Source organism: Balaenoptera acutorostrata, chromosome 15, assembly GCF_949987535.1.
Source record: "Balaenoptera acutorostrata chromosome 15, mBalAcu1.1, whole genome shotgun sequence".
NCBI lineage: Eukaryota > Metazoa > Chordata > Mammalia > Artiodactyla > Balaenopteridae > Balaenoptera > Balaenoptera acutorostrata.
Window position 1 is genome coordinate 66,310,107 of NC_080078.1, and position 27,647 is coordinate 66,337,753.

The 27,647-nt window shown below is 43.0% G+C and overlaps 2 protein-coding genes across 8 annotated transcripts in view; one reads left to right on the forward strand and one right to left on the reverse strand.

Annotated features, from left to right (window-relative positions):
- Positions 1 to 27,647, forward strand: part of PHF20 (PHD finger protein 20) — a 140,449-nt gene that overhangs the window by 10,579 nt on the left and 102,223 nt on the right. For 4 of the 7 annotated variants that reach the window (XM_007193201.2, XM_057528475.1, XM_057528477.1 and 1 more), the window contains one exon: positions 13,957 to 14,072. The exons of 1 other annotated variant lie outside the window; for it this stretch is intronic. In XM_007193201.2, the coding sequence (XP_007193263.1) occupies positions 13,990 to 14,072 (83 nt within the window). In that variant the 5' untranslated portion in view covers positions 13,957 to 13,989. Of the gene's footprint in view, positions 1 to 9,399; positions 9,419 to 10,056; positions 10,157 to 13,956; positions 14,073 to 27,647 lie in introns of those variants that run through there. 2 more of the 7 variants (XM_007193202.2, XM_057528474.1) reach the window with 2 other exon arrangements.
- Positions 2,731 to 4,335, reverse strand: LOC103013607 (zinc finger protein OZF-like). The gene has a single exon (XM_057529717.1). It carries the CDS (start codon positions 4,333 to 4,335, stop codon positions 2,731 to 2,733), a length of 1,605 nt encoding a protein of 534 aa, XP_057385700.1.

A 27,647-nucleotide genomic window follows, 5' to 3' on the forward strand; every position in this document is an offset into this window, starting at 1 on the left:
CTTGTTGCGGAGCACAGGCTCCAGACGCGCAGGCTCAGCAATTGTGGCGCACGGGCCTAGTCGCTCCGCGGCATGTGGGATCTTCCCAGACCAGGGCTCGAACCCGTGTCCCCTGCATTGGCAGGCAGACTCTCAACCACTGCGCCACCAGGGAAGCCCTATACCCAGTCTTCTTTCTGTGTTGTTGAGGAGAGGATAGTGATGGAGGGGCCCTTGCTCCTACTTGAACCAACTTGTCACTTCCCTAGGACTAAAGATATGCTCTTTTATGTTCTTTGTATTGGATACTATTTGTTAATATTGCATAATAATATTGACTGTAATCCTTTGTGTCTGATGTCCTTTTTGCTAGTGCTACTACTATCACACAGCCATTTTATCACCAATATTGAATATTTAGTGTGTACTGTGCTAAGCACTTGACATCCGTTAACTTGCTTATCCTCAGAATCCCAGGACGTAGGGGTTATTAATCTGCTTTTATAGATGGGCAAACAGAGGGAGGCTCAGTGATTTTTCTCATCTTCACTTAGCCAGCAATGAGTGGAGCCAGGATTCCCCAGAATCTGAGTCTGAAACCTGTCTGCTCCCATCCCTAAGTACTCCCTGGCCTTCCTCCAAGACAGAACTTTGGCAGAGTCCCCTTGGAAGCTTCCTCCTGTGAGACGTAGGTGTCACTGGACCTGCTGATATTGTTTATGCTTTTCTGTAACAGTGATGAGGGTTGCAGGGAGCATCTCCACCTCCTAGGCTCAGGGCTGTGAGGGGAGCGGAGCTCATTCCTTCCTGAGGCACCTTGCCTCTAGGACTTCCCCTCTACCTAGAATTCTCTTCCTCTGGATCTTCACATGGTTGTCTCCTTGTCATTTATTTATTTTAAAGGTAGATTATCTATCTATCTCCTTGTCATTTATTTATTTATTTTAAAGGTAGACTTATTTATTTGTTTGTTTATATTTTTATGGCTACATTGGGTCTTCGTTGCTGTGTGTGGGCTTTCTCTAGTTGTGGCGAGCGGGGAGTACTCTTGGTTGCAGTGTGCAGGCTTCTCATCGCGGTGGCTTCTCTTGCTGCGGAGCACGGGCTGTAGGCGCGCTGGCTTCAGTAGTTGTGGCTCGCGGGCTCTAGAGCGCAGGCTCAGTAGTTGTGGCACATGGGCTTAGTTGCTCTGAGGCATGTGGGATCTTCCCGGACCAGGGATCGAACCTGTGTCCCCTGCATTGGCAGGCGGATTCTTAACCACTGCGCCACCAGGGAAGTCCCTCGCCTTGTCATTTAGATCTCTGCTCAGACCTCAGCTCCTCAGAGTTCTTTCTAACAGCCTTATCTAAAGTGGTCCTGCCGTGTCACTGGCTCACATTGTTTTGTTGGGTTTTCCCCCACAGAACATAGCCTCCCAGAAATGATCTTATTTGTATTTGTGTTTATCATGTTCCTGCCTTCCCCACTAGAGAACAGGGCCGGGGGTGTCTCATCCTCCCAGCATCTATCTCCAGCACCTGGCACATAGCAGGCACTCAGTAAATATTTATTGAATGAAGGAGGCATAAAGATGGTTTTTTTTTTTTAAAGATTTATTTATTGATTGATTGATTACTATGTTGGGTCTTCGTTTCTGTGCTAGGGCTTCCTGTAGTTGTGGCAAGCGGGGGCTACTCTTCATCGCGGTGCGCGGGCCTCTCACTGTTGTGGCCTCTCTTGTTGCGGAGCACAGGCTCCAGATGCGCAGGCTCAGTAGTTGTGGCTCATGGGTCTAGTTGCTCCGCGGCATGTGGGATCTTCCCAGGCCAGGGCGCGAACCCGTGTCCCCTGCATTAGCAGGCAGACTCTCAACCACTGCGCCACCAAGGAAGCCCGATGGTTTGTTTTTTGTTTTTTGTTTTTTTTTAAATTTGGGAAACATTTTTCATTTATTGATAGAACACCAAAAGCATAAACAATAAGAGAATAAATGGACAAATAAGACTCCATTAAAGCTGAAAACTTTTTCTCTGGAAAAGCTACTGAAATGAGAAGACCAATTCTGGATGAAAATAATGTCAGATATTTCCATTAGAGGACCTTAATCAATAATCCATGAAGAAATGTCAAAACTCAGTAATTAAGATGACAAATCATATGAACAGAAATTTCAAAAAACTATGAATGGAAATTATCACATGAAAAACCACTCAACATCATGTCAATAGGGAAATACTAGTTAAAATCACTAGATACCACTATACACCTCTTACATCACTGAAGTTAGAAAGCCTGACCATACCACGTGTTGATAAGAATCTAAAGAACAGGAACTCACGTCTGGTGCTTCTGGTAAGACTGTATCAGGATTCTACCACTCTATGAAAGTTTGGCTGCACATAAGTTAAATTTTCACTTCCTCTATGACACCTAATCTATATGCTGCTAGATATTAACTCAAGTGAAGGAAAGCATAAGTTTGGAGGGCATTTCTCCAGTGTGAACTTTCTTGTTTTTTATGAGCCTGGAGCTGCCTGCAAAGAACTACACTCAAGGTTTTTCTCTAGTATGGATTACCTGGTGGACAATAAGACTTCTTCTGTAGACAAAAGCTTCTCCACATTCACTGCACATATAAGGCCTTTCTCCAGTGTGGATTCTCTGGTGGACAACAAGACTTCCTCTGTAGACAAAGGCTTCCCCACATTTACTGCACGTATGAGGCCTTTCTCCAGTGTGGATTCTCTGGTGCTCAAGAAGACTTGTTTTTTAACTGAAAGGCTTGCCACATTCATTGCAATTAAAAGGCTTTTCTCCAGTGTGGACAGTTTGGTGCCGAACAAGTGTATACTTGAGCTTGAAGGCTTTCCCACATTGATTACACTCATAGGGTCTTTCTCCAGTGTGGATTTTCTGGTGCTCAACAAGTTTAATTTTGACCTTGAAAGCTTTCCCACATTCACTGCACTCATAAGGCCTTTCTGCAGTGTGAACATTCTGGTGTTTACTGAGGGCAGAGCTGCTTGTAAAGAACTTCCCACATTTACACCCATAAGCCTTTTCTCCGGTGTGAATTCTCTTATGCACAACAAGACTTCCTTTGTAGACATAGGCTTTCCCACATTCACTGCACATATAAGGCTTTTCTCCAGTGTGGATTCGCTGGTGATCAAGAAGCCTTTTTTTGAAGATGAATGACTTCCCACATTTGCTACACCCATAAGGCTTTTCTCCAATATGGATCCTATGATGCACAAGGAGATTTTTTTTGTAAAGGAAGGGCTTCCCACATTCACTGCTCTTAGGATTTTCTCCAGTGTGGACTTTTTGGTGCTGAACAAGTGTATCCTTTTGAAGGAAGGCTTTCCCACATTGATTACACTCATAGGATCTTTCTCCAGTGTGGATTTTCTGGTGCTCAACAAGTTTATATTTGTGGGCAAACACTTTCCCACAATTACAGCACTCATAAAGCCTTTTTCCTGTGTGAACCTTCCTATGGTGAGTAAGACTGGAGGTGAGTCTAAAGAACTTCCCGCAGTCACTGCACTCATAAGGTTTTTCACCAGTGTGAACTCTCAGGTGGTCCGTGAATTTATACTTCTTACTGAAGGCTTTGCCACATTCGCTGCACTCGTAATGCCCTTCCCCAGGGTGAGAGACCTCCCTGCTCTGCCTGCTTGTACCTGGGTGCTCTCCATAGTGGGAGGGCTGGTGTGGGGGAAAGCCCAAGCTGCCTAGGAAAGCCTTCTCAACCTCTCCGCATGTGAACATACTGACGGGTAAAAAGACTTTGCAGCTCGTCACAAGCAAGGCCCCATTCTCCTCGCTTCTGAGGTGTTTCTCTCCAATGGGCTGCTTCTGGTGCTGCTGTAGGTGAGAAGTGAACATTTTCCCACAGGCCCCAGAAGAGGACGGTTTCAGCCCAGGATGCACTCCTTGGTGCTCAGCCAGGTACAAAACATCTTTCTCTACCAGGGCACCCGTATCCGAAGTAAGAGTCTTCAGGATAGATGGGTCTGGATTTGGATTCCTGTCTTGTGTCACTAGTTCTACAGAAACACATTGTTCAGAAGCAGCCTCCTCAGTACCTACTGCACGCCAACACCCCAGGGAGGCTATAAGTGACAGGTTCTCCAGCATCACGTCACAGTAGAGGAGTCTCTGAGCATCGTTAAGGAGACCCCACTCCTCCTGGGAGGACACAGCCACATCCTCAAAGATCACATGGCCCTGTCCAGGGACCATAAATGCTGCTGCTACCGTGGGAACCTGGGGCGGGTCCTGTAGCATGCTGGTTGCCACAGGACCCGTTGAGGGCGGCGTGATAATGGTGGTAATGTGGCCCGAAAATTCCGGAAGCAGGTTCCGCATCCCACTCACTCCCGCGGAGTGTGGACAGCGTCCCCTCGAGCTTTTTCCAGTTTCCGTTACCTGGGCTGCACCCAGTGATCTAGAGCTTTGGGTCCTGCAGACGCAGCAAAGGCTGCCAAACCGCCGCCAACAGAAAGACACCGCAAAGATGATTTTTTTAAACATTTAAAAAAATTTTTTTATTCATTTATTTTTGGTTGCATTGGGTCTTTGTTGCTGCCCGTGGGCTTTCTCTAGTTGTGTTCTCTAGTTGCGGCGAGCAGGGGCTACTCTTTGTTGCGGTGCGCGGGCTTCTCATTGCGATGGCTTCTCTTGTTGCAGAGTACGGTCTCTAGGCACATGGGCTTCAGTAGTTGTGGCTCGTGGGCTCTAGAGCGCAGGCTTAGTAGTCGTGGTGCACGGGCTTAGTTGCTCCACGGCATGTGGGATCTTCCCGCACCAGGGCTCGAACCCCTGTCCCCTGCATTAGCAGGAGGATTCTTAACCACTGTGCCACCAGGGAAGCCTGAGGCATAAAGATTTAAGTTGGTCTTTCACTTGCAGTGTCCCTCAGTTTGAAAGGCACCATCACCCTTTAGTGGAGGTTGAATTGCAAGCCTGGTGTAAGCACTATTAGATTATTGTAAAGCCTGTTCTGTAGTTTCTGGTGGTTGACATTCTTTCTCGAGTTTATTTTCCCTTAACCCTGTCTAGAGCCGACTCATTGAAAGGTCTTGTTCCCTGCCCACCTATCACAAATTCTTTGTTACTTTGAGCCCTCAGTACCTGTCCCCGAGCACAATGCAGTTGCTGAGACAGGACCTCCAGTTACCATGGCTGCAGTACTCTTAAACCTCTCCCAAAATAAAATCCAGGGTCCATGTCAGTACAACATTAAATATAAATGCATTATGAATTCAGAAAATTCTGCTGCCGTTTTTTGAGTACCTACTTTGTGCTAGACATATAGGGGCTTTGCAAATCTTTCTTTCTTTTTTTTTTTTTTGCTGTGCTGCACAGCTTGTGGGATCTTAGTTCCCTGACCAGGAATCGAACCCACAGTCCCTGCAGCGGAAGCGCGGTCTTAACCTCTGGACCGCTACAGAAGTCCTGCAGATCTTTTCCTTTTAGCACCCGAGATAGGGGCCATTAATCCTCATTTGATGAGTTACAAAAGAGAATCCGAAGATGTAGCTCATAGACTAACGTGTGGTAGTGGTTAAGAATCTGGAGCTGCAGGGCCTAGATTCAAATCCTGGCTCAGCCCCTTTCTATATGGGTGTCCTAGGGTGTCCCTCACTTTTCCCTGTTCCTCTCTGTTTTATCTTTACAACGAGGATTAATAATAGTACTTGTCTTTGTGGTGGTTGTAAGGATTACATGACTTAACATTTGTAGAATTAGTTATTATTACTATTATCAGTGTTTCTTATGTAGGTCTTGTTCTGCTCTCCTTTTGTAAGGTTGGTTCACATCTTTATCATTTTAGTAGCTGAGTAACATTCTTTATTTAATTTATTAGGCATCTGTTGAGTATCAGTCATTCCTTTCCCTAATGGAGCTTAAAGTGTAGACCTACTACATTAGGTTTTATTTAAATATTCTCTTACTATTATTATTTTTAATATTTTTATTTATTTTTTGGTTGCTTTGGGTCTTCATTGCTGTGCGCGGGCTTTCTCTAGTTGCGGCGAGCGGGGGCTGCTCTTCATTGTAGTGTGTGGGCTTCTCATTGCCGTAGCTACTGTTGTTGTGGAGCACGGGCTCTAGGCATGCGGGCTTCAGTAGTTGTGGCTCGTGGGCTCTAGAGCGCAGGCTCAGTAGTTGTGGTGCGCGGGCTTAGTTGCTCTGCAGCACGTGGGATCTTCCCGGACCAGGGATTGAACCTGTGTCTCCTGCTTTGGCAGGCGGATTCCTAACCAATGTGCCACCAGGGAAGTCCTTCTCTTATTATTAAACATGTAAGTTATATTTAGCTTCCCCAGCATCGTATGTAAAGAGCTATTGTTTTTTTCTCATTTTCACAAATGATTTATTTTTATCCTGGATTGTATCCTTCTGATTGAAATTACTGACTCCAAGTGTAGAAGCAGTTTTACAGCTTGTTCCTTTCTTCCAGATTGAGGTATAAAAAGATGGCCATGGTCAGGGCCCCTGGCAGTGGGTCAAGTGTTCCAGTTTTCTCACAGCTGGGCCATTCTTAGGTGTTGTCCTTTCTGAAAGATTAAATATTTCTGCTTGCTATATAATGGTGTAATAATTCTGTCACAGCATTTGAAAAGCATCCAATTGCTTCATCTTCCTGTATTCAAACTATGTTTATGTTTAAAAGCATGAGTATAAGCATAGCATGGACTTTGGTAAGGGAAAGAGGAAGGGCCTTCAAGAAATGGTTTGTCTACCTCTTGGAAAATCCTGTTACCTGGGGTAAGAGACATGTCTCCTGCCTTGGAGGACCTTGAAAGCAGTTAGCCCCTCTGAACCTCAGTTTCCTTTCTGTACGATGGGAATATCACATTTAGTCCTAACTACATCATTTGGCAGTTGTGTAGGTCCAGAAAATAGTGTAAGGATGAAAGCCTTTTACATATTTAAATAATCTATTTTTTAAAAATATGAAGAAATATAAAGAAGTAATTCAAAATTAAAATTTTACCAACTAGATAATCCCTGCTGACAATTAAAGTAAAAACAAAGAAGTACATTATTTTTTTAATGTATTTTAAAAATTAATTAATTAATTAATTAATTAATTAATTTATGGCTGTATTGGGTCTCCATTGCTGCGCGTGGGCTTTCTCTAGTTGCGGTGACCGGGCTTCTCATTGTGGTGGCTTCTTTTTGTTGTGGAGCACAGGCCGTAGGCGTGTGGGCTTCAGTAGTTGTGGCGTGTGGACTCTAGAGCACTGGCTCAGTAGTTGTGGTGCACGGGCTTAGTTTCTCTGCGGCATGTGAGATCTTCCCGGACCAGGGCTCGAACCCGTGTCCCTCGCATTGGCAGGCAGATTCTTAACCACTGAGCCACCAGGGAAGCCCCAGAAGTACATTCTTATGGTTAAAAAATTCTAACAACACAGAAGGGTAAAAAATGAGAAGTCAAATTTTCATGCTCTATTCCTTTCATTAAGGGAACTACTTACAACAGTTATTTTCTTCCTTCCAAGAAATAATTTTATGCATATACTATAATAGATCTGTCTGTTTGCATTAAAGAGATAATACCAGACACAGGCCTCTACACCATGCTTGTTTTATTTGACAATGTATCTTGTAGATGGCTCCATATCAGCATCTACAGATTGCCATTTTAAAAAAATTTAATTAATTAATTAATTAATTAATTTTTGTCTGCATTGGGTCTTCGTTGCTGTGCGCAGGCTTTCTCTAGTTGAGGCGAGCAGGGGCTAGTCTTTCACTGCGGTGCGCAGGCTTCTTATTGCGGTGGCTTCTCTTGTTGCGGAGCACGAGCTCTAGGCACACGGGTTTCGGTAGTTGTGGCTCACGGGCTCTAAGAGCGCAGGCTCAGTAGTTGTGGCGCATGGGCCTAGTTGCTCTGTGGCATGTGGGATCTTCCCGGGCCAGGGATCGAACCCATGACCCCTGCACTGGCAGGCGGATTCTTAACCACTGCACCACCAGAGAAGCCCAGCCAGTTTTCCTTTTAATAGATGTACAACATTCCATTGTATAGATGGCCATAATTCATTTAACTAGCCCTCTGTTTTGATGGACATTTTAGCTGCAGAAATTACAAAACTGTATTGTTCATCCTTACAGGTAATTTGGCAGACTTTGGGGGATGTATCTGTCGGATAAGTTACTGGCAATGGGGACTGCTGGGTTGCAGGTATTTGCATTTTGTAGATAGTGCCAAGTTGCCTCTAGAAAAGATTTTCCAATTTATGCTTCTACCAACAGTGTATAAGCATCTTTTTTCCCTCATCCCTGAAGACACTGGGTATTTTACCTTGAAATTTTTAGTCTGAGAATTGAAAAATTGTTATTTTGATTTGCATTTCCTTTAATTTAGGGTGAGGTTATGTGGATTATATAATATCACATGCTTATTAGACCTTTACATTATTCCCCGCCCCCCCCCAACCTCCCCCTTCCCTGGGAACCTGCCAGTTCTTACACTTTGCCCATTTTTTTTTTTTTAAATAAATTTATTTATTTATTTTTGGCTGTGTTGGGTCTTCGTTGCTGCACACGGGCTTTCTCTAGTTGCGGCGAGCGGGGACTGCTCTTTGTAGTGGTGTGCGGGCTTCTCATTGCGGTGGCTTCCCTTGTTGAGGAGCACAGGCTCTAGGCGTGCAGGCTTCAGTAGTTGTAGCACGCGGGCTCAGTAGTTGTGGCTCGCGGGCTCTAGAGCACAGGCTCAGTAGTTGTGGTGCACAGGCTCAGTTCCTCCATGGCATGTGGGATATTCCTGGACCAGGGATCGAACCCGTGTCCCCTGCATTGGCAGGTGGATTCTTAACCACAGCGCCACCAGGGAAGCCCATACGCTTTGCGCGTAAGTGAGTTGTTTAACTTTTTTCGTTCTTGGTTTGTATGCGCTCTTTGTTAATAAAGGAAGTTAGCCCTTTGGTCATATGTGTTGCAGTTATTTTCTCCCAGTTTGTTGTTTGTGAAAGTGCCCTTTAAACTGTATTACACAGTGTACATTTAAAGTTTTCATTGTCATTGATGCAGGGGCATTAACTGCCTATACTGTATTTAAGGAAATAAACTGGGCTGTCTGTCTCCTGTGTAGCAGTGAGCTCACATTGTAGGAAAAGTTGTTTAAAAAAAAAATTTTTTTTTTTGCCATGCTTCGTGGCTTGTGTAATCTTAGTTCCCTACAGGGATCGAACCCATGCCCCATGCAGTGGAAGCGTGGAGTCCTAACCACTGGACCACCAGGGAATTCCCTGTAGGGAAATTTGAATGTAAAGGAGTAGTTTGAAGTCCTGCCAAGGTCTTTAAGTGGAATCATTTGTGAATACAGATTGCATCAGATTTTTTCTCATAGTTTTTCTGGATGTCCATACTAAACATATTTCCTTTTCCTATTCTGGAAGCTAGAGCTTTTTGGTAGAAAAAAACAGGCCCTGAAGAATGGGTAAGTTAAAAGCTACAGAATCTTAGCTCTCTTGCCTCTTGAGAAAAATTTGTGTTTAGAACTAAATGTGAAGCAACGAAGACCCAATGCAGCCATAAATAAATAAATAAATAAATAAAATAAATTAAAAAAAATTTTTAAAAAACCCCTAAATGTTAGAAGTAAAAACGTACTTCTTTTTTTTTTTTTTAAATTAATGAATTAATTTTTTTTTTTTTTTATTTTTGGCTGTGTTGGGTCTTCGTTTCTGTGTAAGGGCTTTCTCCAGTTGTGGCAAGTGGGGGCCACTCTTCATTGCAGTGCGCAGGCCCCTCACCATCGCAGCTCTCTTGTTGCGGGGCACAGGCTCCAGACGCGCAGGCTCAGTAGGTGTGGCTCACGGGCCCAGCCGCTCCGCGGCATGTGGGATCTTCCCGGACCGGGGCACGAACCCCTGTGCCCTGCATTGGCAGGCGGATTCCCAACCACTGCGCCACCAGGGAAGCCCCTAAAAACGTACTTCTTATGTAATCTTTTAAATTCCTGCTTCTGTCTTGAACTCTTTTTTATTCTTTAGTAGATTTGTCAAATTAAATTGAGACTTTGCGGTGATTGTCCCTCACCTTGCCCTTTGCTAGAGCTCCATCATCTCTTCTCAGATTTGTGTTCGTCTTCCTGGGTGGACTGGAGCTGCGACTGAGTTGGATTTCTGATTCCTGATTTCCAGCACAGTGCCCTACTGACAGTGCTCACTAAATGGTTTGTTGAATGAATTAATGTGAAATTTAAAAACAAACTCTGCCATCCCCAGAGGAGTGGAGGGAAGATTTGGGCATGGGTCATAAAAGCCAGATTAGTCCTTAGTCTTGTTCTGTGTGATAACAGATAGTGAAGCTTCAAATAAGTGGCTCAGGGACTTCCCTGGTGGCGCAGTGGTTAAGAATCCGCCTGCCAATGCAGGGGACACGGGTTCGATCCCTGGTCCGGGAAGATCCCACATTTCGTGGAGCAACTAAGCCTGTGCACCACAGCTACTGAGCCTGCGCTCTGGAGCCAGCATGCCACAACTACTGAGCCTGCGTCCCGAAACTACTGAAGCCCGTGTGCCTAACATGCTCTGCAACAAGCGAAGCCATCGCAATGAGAAGAGTAGAACCTGCGCACCGCAACGAAGAGTAGCCCCCCGCTCGCCGCACAACGCAACCATAAATAAATAAATAAATAAATAAAACAAATAAGTGGGTCAGAGTTACAGTGAAACAGGTTTCAGTTCATGATAAGGAAAACCTTCGACAATTCAGCCTCAAGAGGAATTGGTTTTCTTGAGCCATTAAGAATAATTGCTCATTTTCATTCACTGCCTTGTTCCCACACTCCTGTATTTAGTGGAAGGCATCCTAGGGAAGTTGTGTGGTAAAAGAATTAATTCAGAAATCAAGCAGACCTGGGCTTTTGTTCTGGGGCTGGTCACTTAGCACCTGAACCTTAGCCCAATTACTTTAAACCTAATTTCTTCATTTGTGATAACAGAATTATTAGTAGCTACAAACTATGTAGTCCTTACTTTGTACCAGTGTTCCTTAAATGGATTATCTCATTTAGTTTTCACACCCACTGCCTGGAGATAGGTACTATTATCACCATCCCTATTTTAGGGAGGGGAAACAAATTCAGAGGGATTAAGTAATTTACCCAGATTCATTCAGCTAATAAAGGGTGGGGCTGAGGATTAAAGGCCAAGCATTTAATCCTATTACATTACACTATATTACATGACATCTATAAAAGGGAGCTGGCTCCCTGCATGAAGTCTGATAAATACTAGCTGCTCTGGTGAGTTTTCTTTTTAATTAAAAAAAATTTATTTATTTATTTATTTATTTTTGGTTGCATTGGGTCTTCGTTGCTTCACGCAGGCTTTTCTCTAGTTGCGGTGAGCAGGGGCTACTCTTCATTGCAGTGCGCGGGCTTCTCATTGCGGTGGCTTCTCTTGTTGTGGAGCACGGGCTCTAGGTGCATGGGCTTCAGTAGTTGTGGCACGGGGGCTCAGTAGTTGTGGTGCATGGGGTTAGTTGCTCCGCAGCATGTGGGATCTTCCCGGACCAGGGCTCTAACCCGCGTCCCCTGCATTGGCAGGCAGGTTCCTAACCACTGCGCCACCAGGGAAGCCCTACTCTGGTGAGTTTTCAGTGCCACTCTGTCTTTATTCTTGTCTGGCTTCACCTTTTCATATAATCTGAGAGGCGAAACTATTGGTATACATGAAGTCAAAAATAAAAAGATAATTTGAGGTGGTGTTTCTCGTAAGTCAAAGTGAAGACTCTTCTACTGATTGGATTTACCTATGTCAGCTATCATATCTCATTTTCCTGGAGAGTGTGAAGAAGTATAGCCAGTCAAGCCTCTGACTCTCCCTTTGCTAGGGTCCATATACTCCAAATACTCTTTTTTTTTTTTTTTTTTTTTTTAATTTTATTTATTCATTTATTTATTTATGGCTGTGTTGGGTCTTCGTTTCTGTGCGAGGGCTTTCTCCAGTTGCAGCAAGTGGGGGCCACTCTTCATCGCGGTGCACGGGCCTCTCACCATCGCGGCCTCTCTTGTTGTGGAGCACGGGCTCCAGATGCGCAGGCTCAGTAATTGTGGCTCACGGGCCCAGTTGCTCCGCGGCATGTGGGATCCTCCCAGACCAGGGCTCGAACCCGTGTCCCCTGCATTGGCAGGCAGACTCTCAACCACTGCGCCACCAGGGAAGCCCCCAAATACTCTTACTTGACGTAGCTTTTCAGTTTATTAGGTTTCAGATTCCTTAGTTACAACTGTCAACCATTCCTTTCTTGGTCTGATTTGCTTTGTGCGTTCTCCAATATCAGCCCTTCAGAATGAGTTGTTTAATGTAATGGATAGCTCATCCTTTACATTACATATATTTTTTCTTATGGAAAATTTCCATTATGAAAAACAATAAATTTAGGAAACTGTTTAAGAGGAAAAGATCACTTACAACCTTTTTTTTTTCTAACTGTCTTTTTTTTTTTTAAGTGCACATGAATTTTTATTTGAGCTCAAAGGGGTGTAATTTTACATCCTGCTTTTTCATGTAATATATTGCAAGAAAGTGTGATGGGGCTTCCCTGGTGGCGCAGTGGTTGAGAATCTGCCTGCCAATGCAGGGGACACGGGTTCGAGCCCTGGTCTGGGAAGATCCCACATGCCACGGAGCAACTAAGCCCGTGAGCCACAACTACTGAGCCTGCGCATCTGGAGCCTGTGCTCCGCAACAAGAGAGGCCGCGACAGTGAGAGGCCCGCGCACCGCGATGAAGAGTGGCCCCCACTCGCCGCAACTGGAGAAAGCCCTTGCACGGAAACGAAGACCCAACACAGCCCCCCAAAAATAAATAAATAAATAAAAAATTAAAAAAAAAAAAAAGAAAGTGTGATGGTATTACACATTAGATATGAGAACCCACTTTTTTTTTTTTCCCATTTTTAATTTTTTTGGCCACACTGCACAGCTTGCGGGATCTTCGTTTGAACCCGGACCCAGGGCAGTGAAAGAAAGCTCTGAGTCCTAACAACTGGATGGCCAGGGAATTCCCATGAGGTCCCACTTTTGTGATTATTCCTCATTCATCCATTGCAAAGTTTGCCCTCCTGGTATGAGGCAGATACTGCCCTGGCAGTGCAGGCTGTTGGGTTCCAAAGTTCAGTGGGAGAGAATTTACTCAGGGATAGCCTTGCTCTATGGAGGTCGCCTGCTCAAGTGCCCCGAGAACTCAGAGTGGCTACATCTCCATCAGAACCACCACTAGCCCCTAAAAATAAATTTTACTCATATGGAAAATGACCATCAATTCCAGTACCAAAAGGCTCGATAAAGAATTAGGAAAATATATCAATAAATTGTCAGAATGTACTCAAGAATGGGTAGAAATATAAATAAATCAAAAAATATATAAATAGATCAAAGAATGAATAAATAGATCTTTCTTGTCCAGCCTTCCAAAAGTAGGGCCAGAAATCAGCATTCAGCTTTTTGTTCGCTTCCTTTGTAGCACTTAAAATTCATAGCAGTTACAGCTTGCAGTTAAGTCATTTGTCTGTTTACTGGCTACATTTTTGTTTTCCCCCAGTAGACTGGAGGCTTCATGAGGCCAGGAACTGCGTCTCTTTTGGTCTTGACGATTGTTTTCCTAAATAATCTCTCAGCAGGTATTTGTTGCATACTTCAGCAAATGATTAAATTTAGTTCTGAGAGTGATTGTTTTTTTGGTGTTCTGAGAGGTGCCCCTTATAGGTGAATTCTTGGTAAGCAGTGTTGAGGGAGGGTCTCTTTACAGTTCCAGAGACTACAGGATGCTGCATAATAGAGAAGGAGGAACCAGTGGAGGACACACCTGTGCTAGGATGAGGGCAGGAGTAAAGGAGGACGCTGACAGGGTTTCCTGGAGCTTTGTGTTTTGAATAATGCCTGTTTGTCTTTTCTGTGTAGTGAGTGTTACTCCACTCTGGGCAGACTTTGCCTAAGTTTCATAAATATTTAATTGGCTTTTTCAGGAGAATAAAGGCAGCCCCCGTTGATGACTGAAAATGACAAAGCATCCACCTAACAGACGAGGAATCAGCTTTGAAGTGGGAGCCCAGTTGGAAGCCCGGGACCGATTAAAAAACTGGTACTTTTACATTTTTCTGTTAATTAAATCCCTTCAGTAAAGGACTTTTGCCAGCACTGATAAAGAGGGGTAGCCTGGGCTTTTCTGTAGTGTTTTCCTGCTCCCTGACTCTTGGAAGGTGGAAGGAGACTTAAGTCTAGAGCTGTCCTTTGTCTTTGGTGCCGGGATCCCTGTGTTAAGGGGACCATCCTGTTATATTTGTTTCCCTTCTCTGCCTGTTCATCTGAAGGAGTTATGGGAAGAAGAAGCAGGAGTGGCTGCAGGGAAGGGAAGATTAATAGTGGCAGCTTTCTTGCTCTTGGCTGCCTGTCTGAAAGATCAGGGATGGAAGAATGAAGAAAAGGGGTTAGATTGGAACAGCTTGTGTGTTGTGAACAACTCCTCCTGTTTTCTGGGTGTATTGTTGTACAGTTGAAACTCAGTCATCATATTTTAGGGATGATTAGATTCAGAGGCTGAGAGGTTGTAGTCCCGACTTTGTCATTGACTTGTGACCTCTGGCTGGTAATTAACCACTTTGAGCATCCGCTTCCTCTATAAATGTGAGTACTAGTAATATTGACCTCACAGACTTTTTTCTGAGAATCAAATAATAGGATATGTTGGAAAAGGCCTTATAAACTGTAAAATGATGGTTGTTGTTGAGGATATCCTAGAATTTAGTCATTAGTTAATGCTTAAGGTGAAAGTGGGAGTTTCAGAACTCAAACCTTTCTGTGAATTTTCATAAGGAAGAGTATAGTGCTCTTGAAGGTTATCTCAAAATAGGCTGACCAGCTCCTGGGGTGTAGGAAGAGAAGATGGGAAGGGAAGCAGGGGAAATGCCTGGGGTAGAAAGTGTCTCTGCTGCCTTTTGGGGCTGGGAGATTTGATATAAAAATTAGAGACACTTTGAACACCTAGTTGTTTTTAGGCTGTTTGTATTTCTATAATTATTTCCCTTTTTTGGTTTCCCTCAGTATTTTTTTAAGGCAGCTTAATCAAGAGAAAGAATTCTTTTTAAATTTGGGGGAAAAAAATAAAATATAGAAAAAGTTTAAAAGTACAGCTAACTATAAAATAATCTGTGTACTTATCACTCAGAATTACTGAATATTAACACTTTTATTTTACTTATATTTTAAAAAATAAAGGACATAAAACATTTCTGGTATAATGGAAGTACCTTTTATACCCTTCCCAATTCAGTTCCCCTCCTGCATTCCTTAGAGGCAGCAAGCGTCCTGTAGTTAGTTCTGTCCTTTCTGTCCATGTTTTACATTTATACTGTATGTATCCATAAATAATACTAGTTAGCATCACTTTGGGTATTTTAAAAAAATTCCTATAAGTGTTCTCATTGTTCCTCTCCTGTAGTTCATGTTTTTGTGATTTACCCATAGTGATATGACATATTCATCCTAATTTCTTATTTATTTATTTATTTTTGGCTGCATTGGGTCTTCATTGCTGCATGCGGGCTTTCTCTAGTTGTGGAGAGGCTACTCTTCATTGCGGTGCGTGGGCTTCTCATTGCAGTGGCTTCTCTTGTTGTGGAGCATGGGCTCTAGGCGTTTGGGCTCAGTAGTTGTGGCTCGCGGGCTCTAGAGTGCAGGCTCAGTAGTTGTGGCGCCTGGGCTTAGTTGCTCCGCGGCATGTGGGATCTTCCCGGACCAGGGCTCAAACCTGTGTCCCCTGAATTGGCAGGTGGATTCTTAACCACTGCACCACCAGGGAGGTCCTGTGTGCAAGTTTCTATGTGTACATAACTTTTCAACTCATTTGGGTAAATACTAAAGAGTGTGATTACTGGATCATATGGTAAGAGTATGTTTAATTCTGCAAGAAACTACCAAATTGTCTTTCAAAGTGGCTGTACCATTTGGCATTTCTGCCACCTAAGAATGAGAGTTCCTGTTGTTCCACATCCTTGCCAGTATTTGGTGTTGTCAGTGTTTTGGGTTTTGGCCATTAAAATAGGTATATAGTGGTATCTCATTGTTATTTGAATTTGTGATTCTCTATTGAAATATGTCAAATATATTTTCATATACTTATTTGCCATCTGTATATTTCTTTGGTGAGCTGTCTGTTAAGGTCTTTCATCCATCTTTTAATTGGTTGGTTGTTGCTTTTCTTTTTTTGTTGGTTGTATTCTTATTGTTGAGTTTTAAGAGTTCTTCGTATATTTTGGATAACAGTTCTTTATCAGATTTTTCTTTTGTAAGTATATGGGATTTAAGGCCATGAGACTGGATGAGCTTTCTAGGGCTGCACTGTCCAGAAAAGTAGCCACTAGCCACGAGTAGCTATTTACATAAAATTAATTCAGTTCCTTAGTCACCCTAGGCACATATCCAGCGCTCAGTGGCTAGTGGCTACCGTATTGGAGAATGAAGACATAGAAAATTTCCACTGAGAAGGTTCCATTGGACAGTGCTGATTTAGGGAGTCAATATAGATAAAAAGGAGGATTGACCCCTGGTGCCTTCCAGTGTCTAGATGTTAGCAGATGAAGAGGAACCAGCAAAAGAAACTGGGAAGGAGTGACTGTTGAGGCAGGAGGAAATCCATGGAGGTGTCTAGAGCGGCGATCCCCAACCTTTTTGGCACCAGGGACTGGTTTCGCGGAAGACAATTTTTCCACAGACCCAGGTGGGGGAGGGGGCAATGGTTCAGGTGGTAATGGGAGCAATGGGGAGCGGCAGATAAAGCTTCGCTCGCCAGTCCGCCACTCACCTCCTGCTGTGCAGCCCGGTTCCTAACAGGCTGTGGATGGTAACGGGGTCGGGGAGGGGTGGGGGGGACATGACCCCTGCTCTAGAGGACAAGTGGAAAAGGTGTTTCAAGAAGCAGGGAGTAGGGCTTCCCTGGTGGCGCAGTGGTTGAGAATCTGCCTGCTAATGCAGGAGACACGGGTTCGAGCCCTGGTCTGGGAGGATCCCGCATGCCGCGGAGCGGCTGGGCCCGTGAGCCACGATTGCTGAGCCTGCGCGTCTGGAGCCTGTGCCCCGCGACGGGAGGGGCCGCGATGGAGAAAGGCCCGCGCACCGCGATGAAGAGCGGTCCCCGCACCGCGATGAAGAGTGGCCCCCGCTTGCCGCAACTGGAGAAAGCCCTCGCACGAACCGAAGACCCAACACAGCCAAAAATAAATAAATAAATAAATAAAATCAAGTTAAAAAAAAAAAAAAAAAACTTTAAAAAAAAAAAAAAAAAAGAAGCAGGGAGTAATCACTTCAATCTTGTGATGCTGGTAGGTCACATAAAATGAGGATTGAGTGACTGTTGACTTGGTTACATCAAGGTTGTGGATGACCTTGACAAGAATTGTTTTAATGGAGCAGTGGGGACCAAAACCCTAATTGGCATGGGTTCAAGGAAAACAGGAGAGAAGGAACTGTGGTGTGATGCAAAGTGGGAGGAATTGGCCATTGATAGGAGCAGATAGTTCATTTATTATGAGGGGAAGAGGGAAACTGGGTATTATAGGTAGAGATGAAGGTTTATTTGTAGAGTTGGTGATGGGAGCGTGTGTTTTTTTGTATTTTTAAATTGAGGTATAATTTACAAACAGTAAAATCCACTCTTTTCAGCGTACAGTTCCATGAAGTTTGTCAAACTCATACAGTCATTCATGCATGCACCACCATAATCAAAATGTAGCATTTTTATCACCCCACAAAATTGACTTGTGTTCCTTTGTAGTCAACCTCTCCTGCAGCCTCCAGTCCTTGTCACCTACTGATACGTCCTCTGTCCATATAGTTTTGCCTTTTCCAGAATGTCGTATAAATGGAGTCATCCAATATGTAGCCTTTTAAGTTTGGCTTCTTTCACTTACAATGCATTTGAGATTCATCCATATTTTTGTATGAATCAGTAGTTCCTTTTATTGCTGAGTAGAATTAAATCGTATGGATGTATAGTTTATCTATTTACCTGTTTGAAGAAATGAATTGTTTCCAGGTTTTGGTGAATATGAATGAACATGAATACAGGTTTTGTGAGAAAGTAAGTTTTCATTTCTCTTGGATAAATATCAAGGTGTGATTGCTGGGTCATATGTTAAGTGTGTGTTTGACTTGATGAGAAACTGCTGAACTGTTTTCCAGTGTGGCTATTCCATTTTGCATTTCCACCAGCAATGTATGAGAGTCCCAGTTGCTCTGTATCTTTGCCAGCCCTTAGGGATTCTTTTCTTTCCCTCTTTTTTAGTTTTTATTTTTAAAATTGAGATATAATTACATACCATTCACTCTTTCAAAGCATACAAATCAGTGGTTTTTAGTATATTCACAAAGTTGTACAACCATCACCACTCTCTGATTCCAGAACATTTTCGTCACCCCAAAAAGAAACCTCATATCTATTAGCAGTCACTTCCCTTAGTTCTCTCCAGCCTTAGGCAACCACTAATATACTTTTTGTCTCTGTAGATTTGCCTATTCTGGGCATTTCATAGAAACCAAATCAAATAATACGTGTTCCTTTGTGACTAGCTTCTTTCGCTTAACATGGTATTTTCAACATTCATTTGTGTTATAGCATGTATCAACATTCTTTATCATGGATGAATAATATTCCATTATATGGATATACCATATTTTGTTTATCCATTCATCATTTGATAAATATTTGTATCATTTTCACTTTTTGGGTATTGTGAATAATGCTGTTATGAGCATTTGTGTATGAGTTTTAGTGTGGACCTATGTTTTCATATCTCTTGGATATCTACCTAAGAGTGAAATTGATGGGTCATATGGTAATTAGCCTGTTTAAGCTTATGAGGAACTGCAAACTGTTTTCCACAGCAGCTGTACCATTTTACATTCCCACCAGCAGTGGGAATTCTTTTTTGATTGTTTTTATTTTTTAAGTGAAATAAGTAAAATCTTCAGCTGAGATCTTGGTCTTGGGTTTGAGGAAAGAAGATAAGGTATGCAATACCATTTAGGAGAGTGAAGAGGGATAGGATGTGAGAAATGTGGTAGGATCGCTGGTGCCATCAAGTGCCATTAAGGTCCACTGGAAGTTGGTGGTCATGAAGTTTTTCCAATAAGCTTCAATAAGCTTTTTACTTTAGAATAGTTTTAGATTTACAGAAAAATTCCAAAGAAAATACAGAGAGTTCCCATCTGTATGTACACCCAGTATTTTTATTTTTCTTTCTTCCTTCCTTCCTTCCTTTCTTTCTTTCTGCATTGGGTCTTTGTTGCTGCACGCGGGCTTTTCTCTAGTTGCAGCGAGTGGGGGCTACTCTTCGTTGCGGTGCGTGGGCTTCTCATTGCAGTGGCTTCTCTTGTTGCGGAGCACGGGCTCTAGGCGCGTGGGCTTCAGTAGTTGTGGCATGCGGGCTCAGTAGCTGTGGCTCGCGGGCTCTAGGGCACAGGCTCAGTAGTTGTGGCGCACGGGCTTAGTTGCTTCGCAGCGTGTGGGATTTTCCCAGACCAGGGCTCGAACCCGTGTCCCCTGCATTGGCAGGCGGATTCTTAACCACTGCGCCACCAGGGAAGTCCTGTATTAGTTTTTAGATTTTCCTTGTTTTTGATGATTTTATTTACATCAGTATGGACTCAGACATTTATTTTAGACTTTGGGTATAATCCAGTACTACTTTATTTATTTTGTTGCTCCTGTTTTTATATTGGGAGCTCTTTCATTTGGCTCTTTTGTCCTTTTGTCGTACTCCCATCATAATTTTGTGTTTAACACTTCCTTATTTCTGGCACTACAAAATATCCCAGGCTCATCTTGTGTATATTTCCTGCCCTAGTCTGAGAATCAGCTGTTTCTCCAAAGAGCCTTGGTTTCTTTTATTGGAAAATGGTATTAGATGCTGAGATCTGGGTTCTAGGTATGTCCCTTGCTACCGAGGGGTCGCTGCTTCTAGTTTCTGGATGATGATGATTTTAAGTAAAAGATAAAAACAGACAAGTTATACAGAACCCAACAGGCAAAACCTTTAGAGGCCCCTTGGAGCCTCCTTGGCTCCTCTCTTCCACTCCATCACCTAGGCCATCAGCTCATCCTGTCAGATCCACCTGCAGAATCTGTCCTGACTCCGACACTGGCTGCCACCTTCACCCTACTACTGTGGCCCAGGCTCCCATTGTGGATCTTGTGAACCTCGGCAGTAGCTGCCTAACTGGTCTCCTGCGTCCTTCTGGACTTCTCCTCCTCCTCAGGCTCTTTTCCACTCAGCAACCAGTGGTAGGCCCTGGAATTTTAAAAAACTTTTTTGATAATGATTTTTATGGCAGTTTACAGTTGTAAGACATTGAATTAAGAAGAGAGAAAAGATGCTACTCCTTAAAAATGTTTATTTTTTATTTTTTAAAATATTTCTTTCTTTAGGCTGTGCCGGGTCTTAGTTGTGTCGTGTGAGATCTTAGTTTCGGCATGCATGCGGAATCTAGTTCCCTGACCGGGGATCGAACCCAGGCCCCCCGCATTGGGAGCCTGGAGTCTTACCCACTGGGCCACCAGGGAAGTCCCCAAAATGTTTATTTTTAAAGAACTTTCGTAGAGCTATAATTTATATTAGAGTACACATATTTTATGTGTGTAGCTTGATGAACTTTTATACATGGATATACCCGTGTAATCGCCCAGATTAAGAAACAGACATTCTGGGGCTTCCCTGGTGGCGCAGTGGTTGAGAATCTGCCTGCCAATGCAGGGGACGCGGGTTCGAGCCCTGGTCTGGGAAGATCCCACATGCCGCGGAGCAACTAGGCCCGTGTGCCACAACTACTGAGCCTGCGCGTCTGGAGCCTGTGCTCCGCAACAAGAGAGGCCACGACAGTGAGAGGCCTGCGCACCGCGATGAAGAGTGGCCCCCGCTTGCCACAACTAGAGAAAGCCCTTGCACAGAAACGAAGACTCAACGCAACCAAAAAAAAATAAAAATAAAAATAAATAAATAAAACTATAAAAAAAAAAAAAAAAAAAAAAGAAACAGACATTCTGGGCACCTCAGAAGACCTTTTTTCCCATACCCAGTCACACAGCCCCCCCTCACCCCCAGGGGGACCACTATTTGTGGCCATGCATTTAAAGTGAGACCCATCAGGGACTTCTCTGGTGGTCCAGCGGTTAAGACTCTGCGCTTCCAATGCAGGGGGCTTGGGTTCCATCCCTGGTTGGGGAAGTAAGATCCCACATGCCGCATGGGGCAGCCAAAAAAAAAAAAAAAAGAAAAAGAAAAATAAAGTGAGACCCATTAGCGTGTGTGTATTCTCCAGCATAATCAGCTGCCTGGGTGCAGGAGTGGAGAATGTGGAGATTCTGATTTACCTACAGTTGGGGTTTGTCCAGGCAGGTATGATGGAGGGCAAGAGGGGCCAGGGAGTGGAGGGTATATGCAAGGAAGTGAGATTAAAGGATAAGATTTCCAGGATGAGACTGAAGCGTGAGAGCAGGCAGAAGGGACAGCGTGAGCAAAAGTATTGAGGGTTCAAAGAATATGGTGTGTTCTCAGAGTCTGGAGAGGGGACAGATCAGGAGTGGTGGGAGACTGGGCTAAAAAGGACGATTTTAAGCAGGAGAGAGACATGGTCAGATCCTTTCTAGGAACTGAAAAGTGGTGGTGTTTATTCAGTCGCCAAACATTTATTGAGTGTCTCTGTATCTGGCCCTTTGCCAGTACTGGTAGAGGGGTATAGGAGTTAAACTGGATGTACTGACTATTCAATTGTGAGAAATGGTCAGCTTAGAGAGGAGAGATGAATTCAAGACATTTCCTGAGTTAGAAGTGTCCGATGTTGATTAATGGAAGTGGTGAAGGGGTAGGAAAAGAGTTAAGGCATCCAAAACAGCACAGTTTTTCTGCAGCTTAATAGTCAGCCCTTTGTTTTACACTAAATACAATTTCCATCTCCATCCCCTCTCCACAAAGGCTGGAGATGGCTTAGAATGTTACTTTTGTGCATAGAGGTCGTTTGCTTCTGGTGTGTGCCCTGAGCCAGGAATAGAGAGGTACACTCTGATTCTTGAAGTAAATGATTGCTGTATGTTTGCAGAAAGGCTCTGTATATAGGGAAGAATCTGGAAGCAGCCTGAATGCCCAAACCTTGGGGGAAAGTTTAGGCAAATTATGGGCTACTACCAGGTAGACCATGAGGTAGCTAACACAAAAGATACCTCTGTGGACCTGTGTTACTACAAGCATGTTTGTACGTGAAGTCAGATTAAGAGCAGAAGGCTCTTCACTGGGTTTAGTGAGAAGATTTGGATACTGATCTTGGTTACACCTCTTCCTAGTCACTCTCTTTGAGCCTCCATTTCCAGAAATGTAAAATGGGTGCAGTGATAATAACAGTTCCTTAAGCCCTCATGGGATGGTGGTAAAGATCCTGTGAGATACCTTATGTAAAGGCAGTTTATAACCCCTAGAGTAAACTACACACATTGGTTATTAGTAGCCATGTGAGTGAATGCTGACCGGTTGGAGTAGGAAATCAGAGGGAAATTGTTATCCTTTCTGTTCCTCTTTTTCCCCCTGTAACATTTCTTCAGTTTGTATTTTTGGTGTGTATGTGGGGGGACCAAACAGATTTCTGCCAGGCACTATCTAGCTGCTCTAATTTAAGCATGTGCACAGTGCGCAGTGTTGGGCAGCTTAATTTTGCACAGAAGCAGCCAAGACTCTGAGCAGCAAGCCTTCCTGGGACTTGAGGTCATATATTGTAGACAAGCCAACGTTGTATTTCTGTGTCAGACCTGGACTGTTCTTTGCCTTTCTGGACATGCAGGTGGAGTTATTCCCTTTTATTTGGTGTGGGTTTCACTGTCCCACAGCCCTCTCCTTTCCTTGGTGGAGCTCTAGGGGAGATTGGCTTATCTGGTAGTTTAGAGTAGTGTGTCTGAAACTCAAAAAGACATAGGGACTGTTGCCTCCAACCTATGTACTATCTGTGGATCCCACTTTTAGTAGCATTGGGGCAAAATGCTACTATGTTAGTTATTTATTGCTGTGTAACAAATTTTCTCAAAATTTAGTGGCCTAAAACAACACTAAATATTACCCTTTCAGTGTGTGGATCAAGAATTCAGGAGCAGGGCTTCCCTGGTGGCGCAGTGGTTGAGAATCTGCCTGCTAATGCAGGGGACACGGGTTCGAGCCCTGGTCTGGGAAGATCCCACATGCCGCGGAGCGGCTGGGCCCGTGAGCCACAATTGCTGAGCCTGCGCGTCTGGAGCCTGTACCCCGCAACGGGAGGGGCCGCGATAGAGAAAGGCCCGCACACCGCGATGAAGAGCGGTCCCCGCACCGCGATGAAGAGTGGCCCCCGCTTGCCGCAACTGGAGAAAGCCCTCGCACGAACCCAAGACCCAACACAGCCAAAAATAAATAAATAAATAAATAAATAAATAAATAAATAAATAAATAAATAAAAAAGAAAAATCCTTTCATTGCCTTTCCAGGCTTGCAATTTAAAAAAAAAAGAAAAAAAAGAAAAAAAAAAAAAGAATTCAGGAGCAGCCTGATGGAGGGTTCTAGGTCGAAGTCTTATGTTTGTCTTAAGCTGGTGCTAGTCGCTGGTAGGGAGACTTCTGGTTGCACGTGGACCTCTCCATAAGGCATCTAAAATGTTCTCATGACACAGCACCTGGCTTCCCCCAGAATGGGGAAACCAAGAAGCAGCAGTGCTTTGTGTGTGTTTATGTGTGTTAAAATATACATAACATAAGTTTTACCATTTTAACCATTTTAAGTGTATAGTTCAGTGACATTAAGTGCATTCATATTGTTGTATAATAACCATCACCATCACCCATCTCCAGAACTAGGTATGTATGTATGTATGTATGTATTTAAAGTGTAGTTGATGTACAGTATTATATAAGTTACAGGTGTACAATATCGTGATTCACAATTTTTAAAGGTTATGGTCCATTTGTAGTTATTATAAAATATTGGCTATATTCCCTATGTTGTCAGAACTTTTTCATCTTCCCAAGTGGAAACTGTACATATTAAACAGTAACTCCTCATTCTCTTCCCCCACCAGCCCCTAGCAACCACCATCCTACTTTTTGTTTCTATGAATTTGACTACTCTAAATCATGCAGTATTTGTCCTTTCGTGATTATTTCATTAGTATAATGTTTTCAAGGTTCATCTATGTTGTAGGGTATATATAAGAATCTTATACTTTTTTAAGGCTGAATAATATTACATTGTGTGAACATATCACATTTTGTTTATCCATTCATCTGTCGATGGACACTTGGATTGCTTCCATTTTTTGGCTGTTATGGATAATGCTGCTATGAACATTGATATACAGATAACTGTTTGAGTCCCTGTTTTCAATTCTTTTGGGTGTTTGCCCAGAAGTGTAGAATTGCAGCACTTTTTATGACCCAGACTTGAAGTACTCCACCATCACTTCCGCCACATTCTATTTGTTAGAAATGAGGCCACATTCAAGGGGAGGATAATTAGTCTCCACCTTTGGAGGGAAGGAGTGTCAAATTTGCAGATGTATTTTAAAACCACTACAGCTGCCTTTGGAGAGTGATCATATAATGCCAGGTTAATAGCAAACACACACACTAAAATTCTTTAGTAGTACTTGATTATATGGTGGTCATCTTGATCAGTGCATCTCAACCTTTTTCATGTTGTTGCTCACCTCTGATCCATTTGTGGCATCTCAGCTGGGAAGCTCTAATAAAGATGGTTTAGATTATGGAAAAGCACAATAAAACATTCCTCAAGGAGACCTTGTGGACCACCAGCTCTGTGTTCACTAACACCCAGTGGTCCATGGATTGCTATTGGGGGAACAGTCATTTAGGGCCAGCTGCCCATCTGTATAATAGGTGTGGAATCCATAAGGTTCCTGCATAGTTCTCTACACAGAGTTGCTGTTACTTTTCTCACCTTCAGTTTCTTGTACTTCCTTATCTTCCTTTGTTCTTCTCTTCCTCTGTACCTATGCTGATTTACTTATATTACACCCTCTCCCAGAAACACTCTTCAGCCTCACTGCCTCCTTCATCACCTGGAAAATGCCTATTCATCTTTCAGGATTGAGTCAACTGTCTCCTTTTCACTAGTTGACTTGGCCCTCCTTCCTCAGCCTCCTTCCTCTCCCCCTCTGCCTTAGAACTAGCCTTTTGCTCCTTGGTACCCTATTCTATCTTAAGTAGTCTTCTGCACTTGCACCTGTGATGCTTTATTACAATTATTTGTGTGTATAGTTATACATTTATTCCTCCTGAGGATACTGCAGTAAGAGATAGATGTCTTTAGGGGTGTCTATAATATCCTGGGGAAGCAGGCCATATAAACATAAACAAGTAAACAGAGGAACAAATGAAATAATTACAGATTGGGTCGAATGTTATTTATGAAGGAAACAAGCAGGAGACTGACACAGATTGGAAGGAGACGGGGGCTACTTGAGATAGTCAGGGATTCTGAGGCTGCAGGAGGGTAAGGCTCTTTCCTGGGAAGAGTGGGCAGGGGAAAGTGATTCAGGTGAAGTGAACAGACCAGGTATGGGAAGGCAGTATATGTCTGAGGAAATGAAAGGCCCCGTGTGCCTTGTAACATTGTCTTCCTGCCTCTGTCAGCTGTTGTGATCACATGACTTTATAGATTTTGCTCTGTATTTCCAAACCCTGGTACACTTCCTGGCCCAGAGTGGGTACTCAGAAAATGTCAGGGGAGTTGATGAATTTCTCTTTCTCTAATTTTTGTCATTCTCCTTGTGTCTTTACATTTGATTGGCTACACTGCCCTTCTGTGGCTTCTTGGTTTAGTGACCAGTTATACCACTTGCTTAAGATAAGGTCACCATAGTAACCTAATTTACTATGAAGTTTAGGTTATCCGACCTTTCCAAGTTGAATTTTATTTTATTTATTTATTTTTTGGCTGTGCCGCATGTCTTGCGGGATCTTAGTTCCCCAACCAGGGATTGAACCCAGGACACGGCAGTGAAAGCACCAAATCCTAACCACTAGACCACCAGGGAACTCCCCCAGGTTGAATTTTATTTTTATTTATTTATTTTAATTTATTTTTTCTGCAATTTTTTTTGTTTTTTTTAAAAAAATTTATTTTATTTATTTATTTTTTGTTGCATTGGGTCTTCGTTGCTGTGTGCGGGCTTTCTCTAGTTGCGGCGAGCGGGGGCTGCTCTTCGTTGCGTTGCACGGGCTTCTCATTGCGGTGGCTTCTCTTGTTGCGGAGCACAGGCTCTAGAGCGCAGGCTTAGTAGTTGTGGCACACGGGCTTAGTTGCTTCGCGGCATGTGGGATCTTCCCGGACCAGGGCTTGAACCCGTGTCCTCTGCATTGGCAGGTGGATTCTTAACCACTGCGTCACCAGGGAAGTCCTCCTACCAGTGTTTCTTTATTTAATATTTAAGCAAAAGCAAATATACTGTATATTCTTATTTTCCTCTTTTGTAACACAAAAGGTATAAGATATGCATGATTTTATAGCTTGACTTTTTAAAATTTGGAAATCTTTGTCAATTCATAGTTTGTTCTCATTTTTTTTTTACAGCTGCATAATATTCTGTTTTGTGGATGTGCCAAGCAGCATATAAATCCAAGAACCATGAAGCTACTGGTTGATATCAGCCCATTAAATATTTTTCAAAACTTTTAATTTAAAAGTATTTATTTTTGCTTACACAGGTATTTTGTGACTAAATCCTTATAAAAATTAAAACCACAAGCAAAAGTCTCTTGGCCATTCCCAATCCCTCTCTCCTCCCCAGAGCTAAGTTTTGTTTCAGTTTGGTTTTTAATGTCTGCTCCTTTCTGGCTAGTATTTCCATTAGAAATGTGACTCCCAGCTGCAATGTTAGTTTGGAAACTAGAGTCTCATCAGTGGCTGTTAGTTACATGTTGAAGTTGGAAATTCTCTCTCCCCTTTTCTGTCTATACAGATTCCATTCACATCTCCTCTTTTGTTAACCTTGCTGCATCTTCTCCGGCTTCCTTCATGGTTGTTCCAGTATTTAGGTTGAACCAGATAAAATTACTATTTTTGTCAGTAAAAAGCAGTTGATTATCAGCTATTTCACGTGGTTCCACCATGTAGGTTTTTTTTTTTAATGTAGTTTTTTTTTTTTCTTAATTTTATTGGAGTATAGTTGATTTACAATGTGTTGGTTTCAGGTGTACAGCACAGTGATTCAGTTTTGTATATACATATATTCATTCTTTTTTGGATTCTTTTCTCATATAGGTTATCACAGAATATTGAGTAGAGTTCCCTGTGCTATACAGTAGGTCCTTGTTGGTTCTAGTAGGGTTTTTTTTAATAAAAATTTTTTATACAGTTTTTAAAGGTTGCTTTCCATTTATAGTTATTACAGAATATTGGCTATATTCACTGTGTTGTACAGTACATCCTTGAGCCTATCTTACACCCAGTAGTTTGTGCCTCTCACTCTCCCATCCCTGTATTTCCCCTCCCCCGACCCATACCACTAGTTTGTTCTCTGTATTTGTGAGTCTGCTTCTTTTTATTGTATTCACTACTTTGTTGTATTTTTTAGATTCCACATGTAAGTGGTACCATGCAGTATTTTTCTGTCTCTGACTTATTTCACTTAGCAT

Excerpts from the sequence above, each read along its gene's own strand:
- LOC103013607 (XM_057529717.1), bottom strand. The coding sequence starts at position 4,335 with ATGCGGAACCTGCTTCCGGAATTTTCGGGCCACATTACCACCATTATC.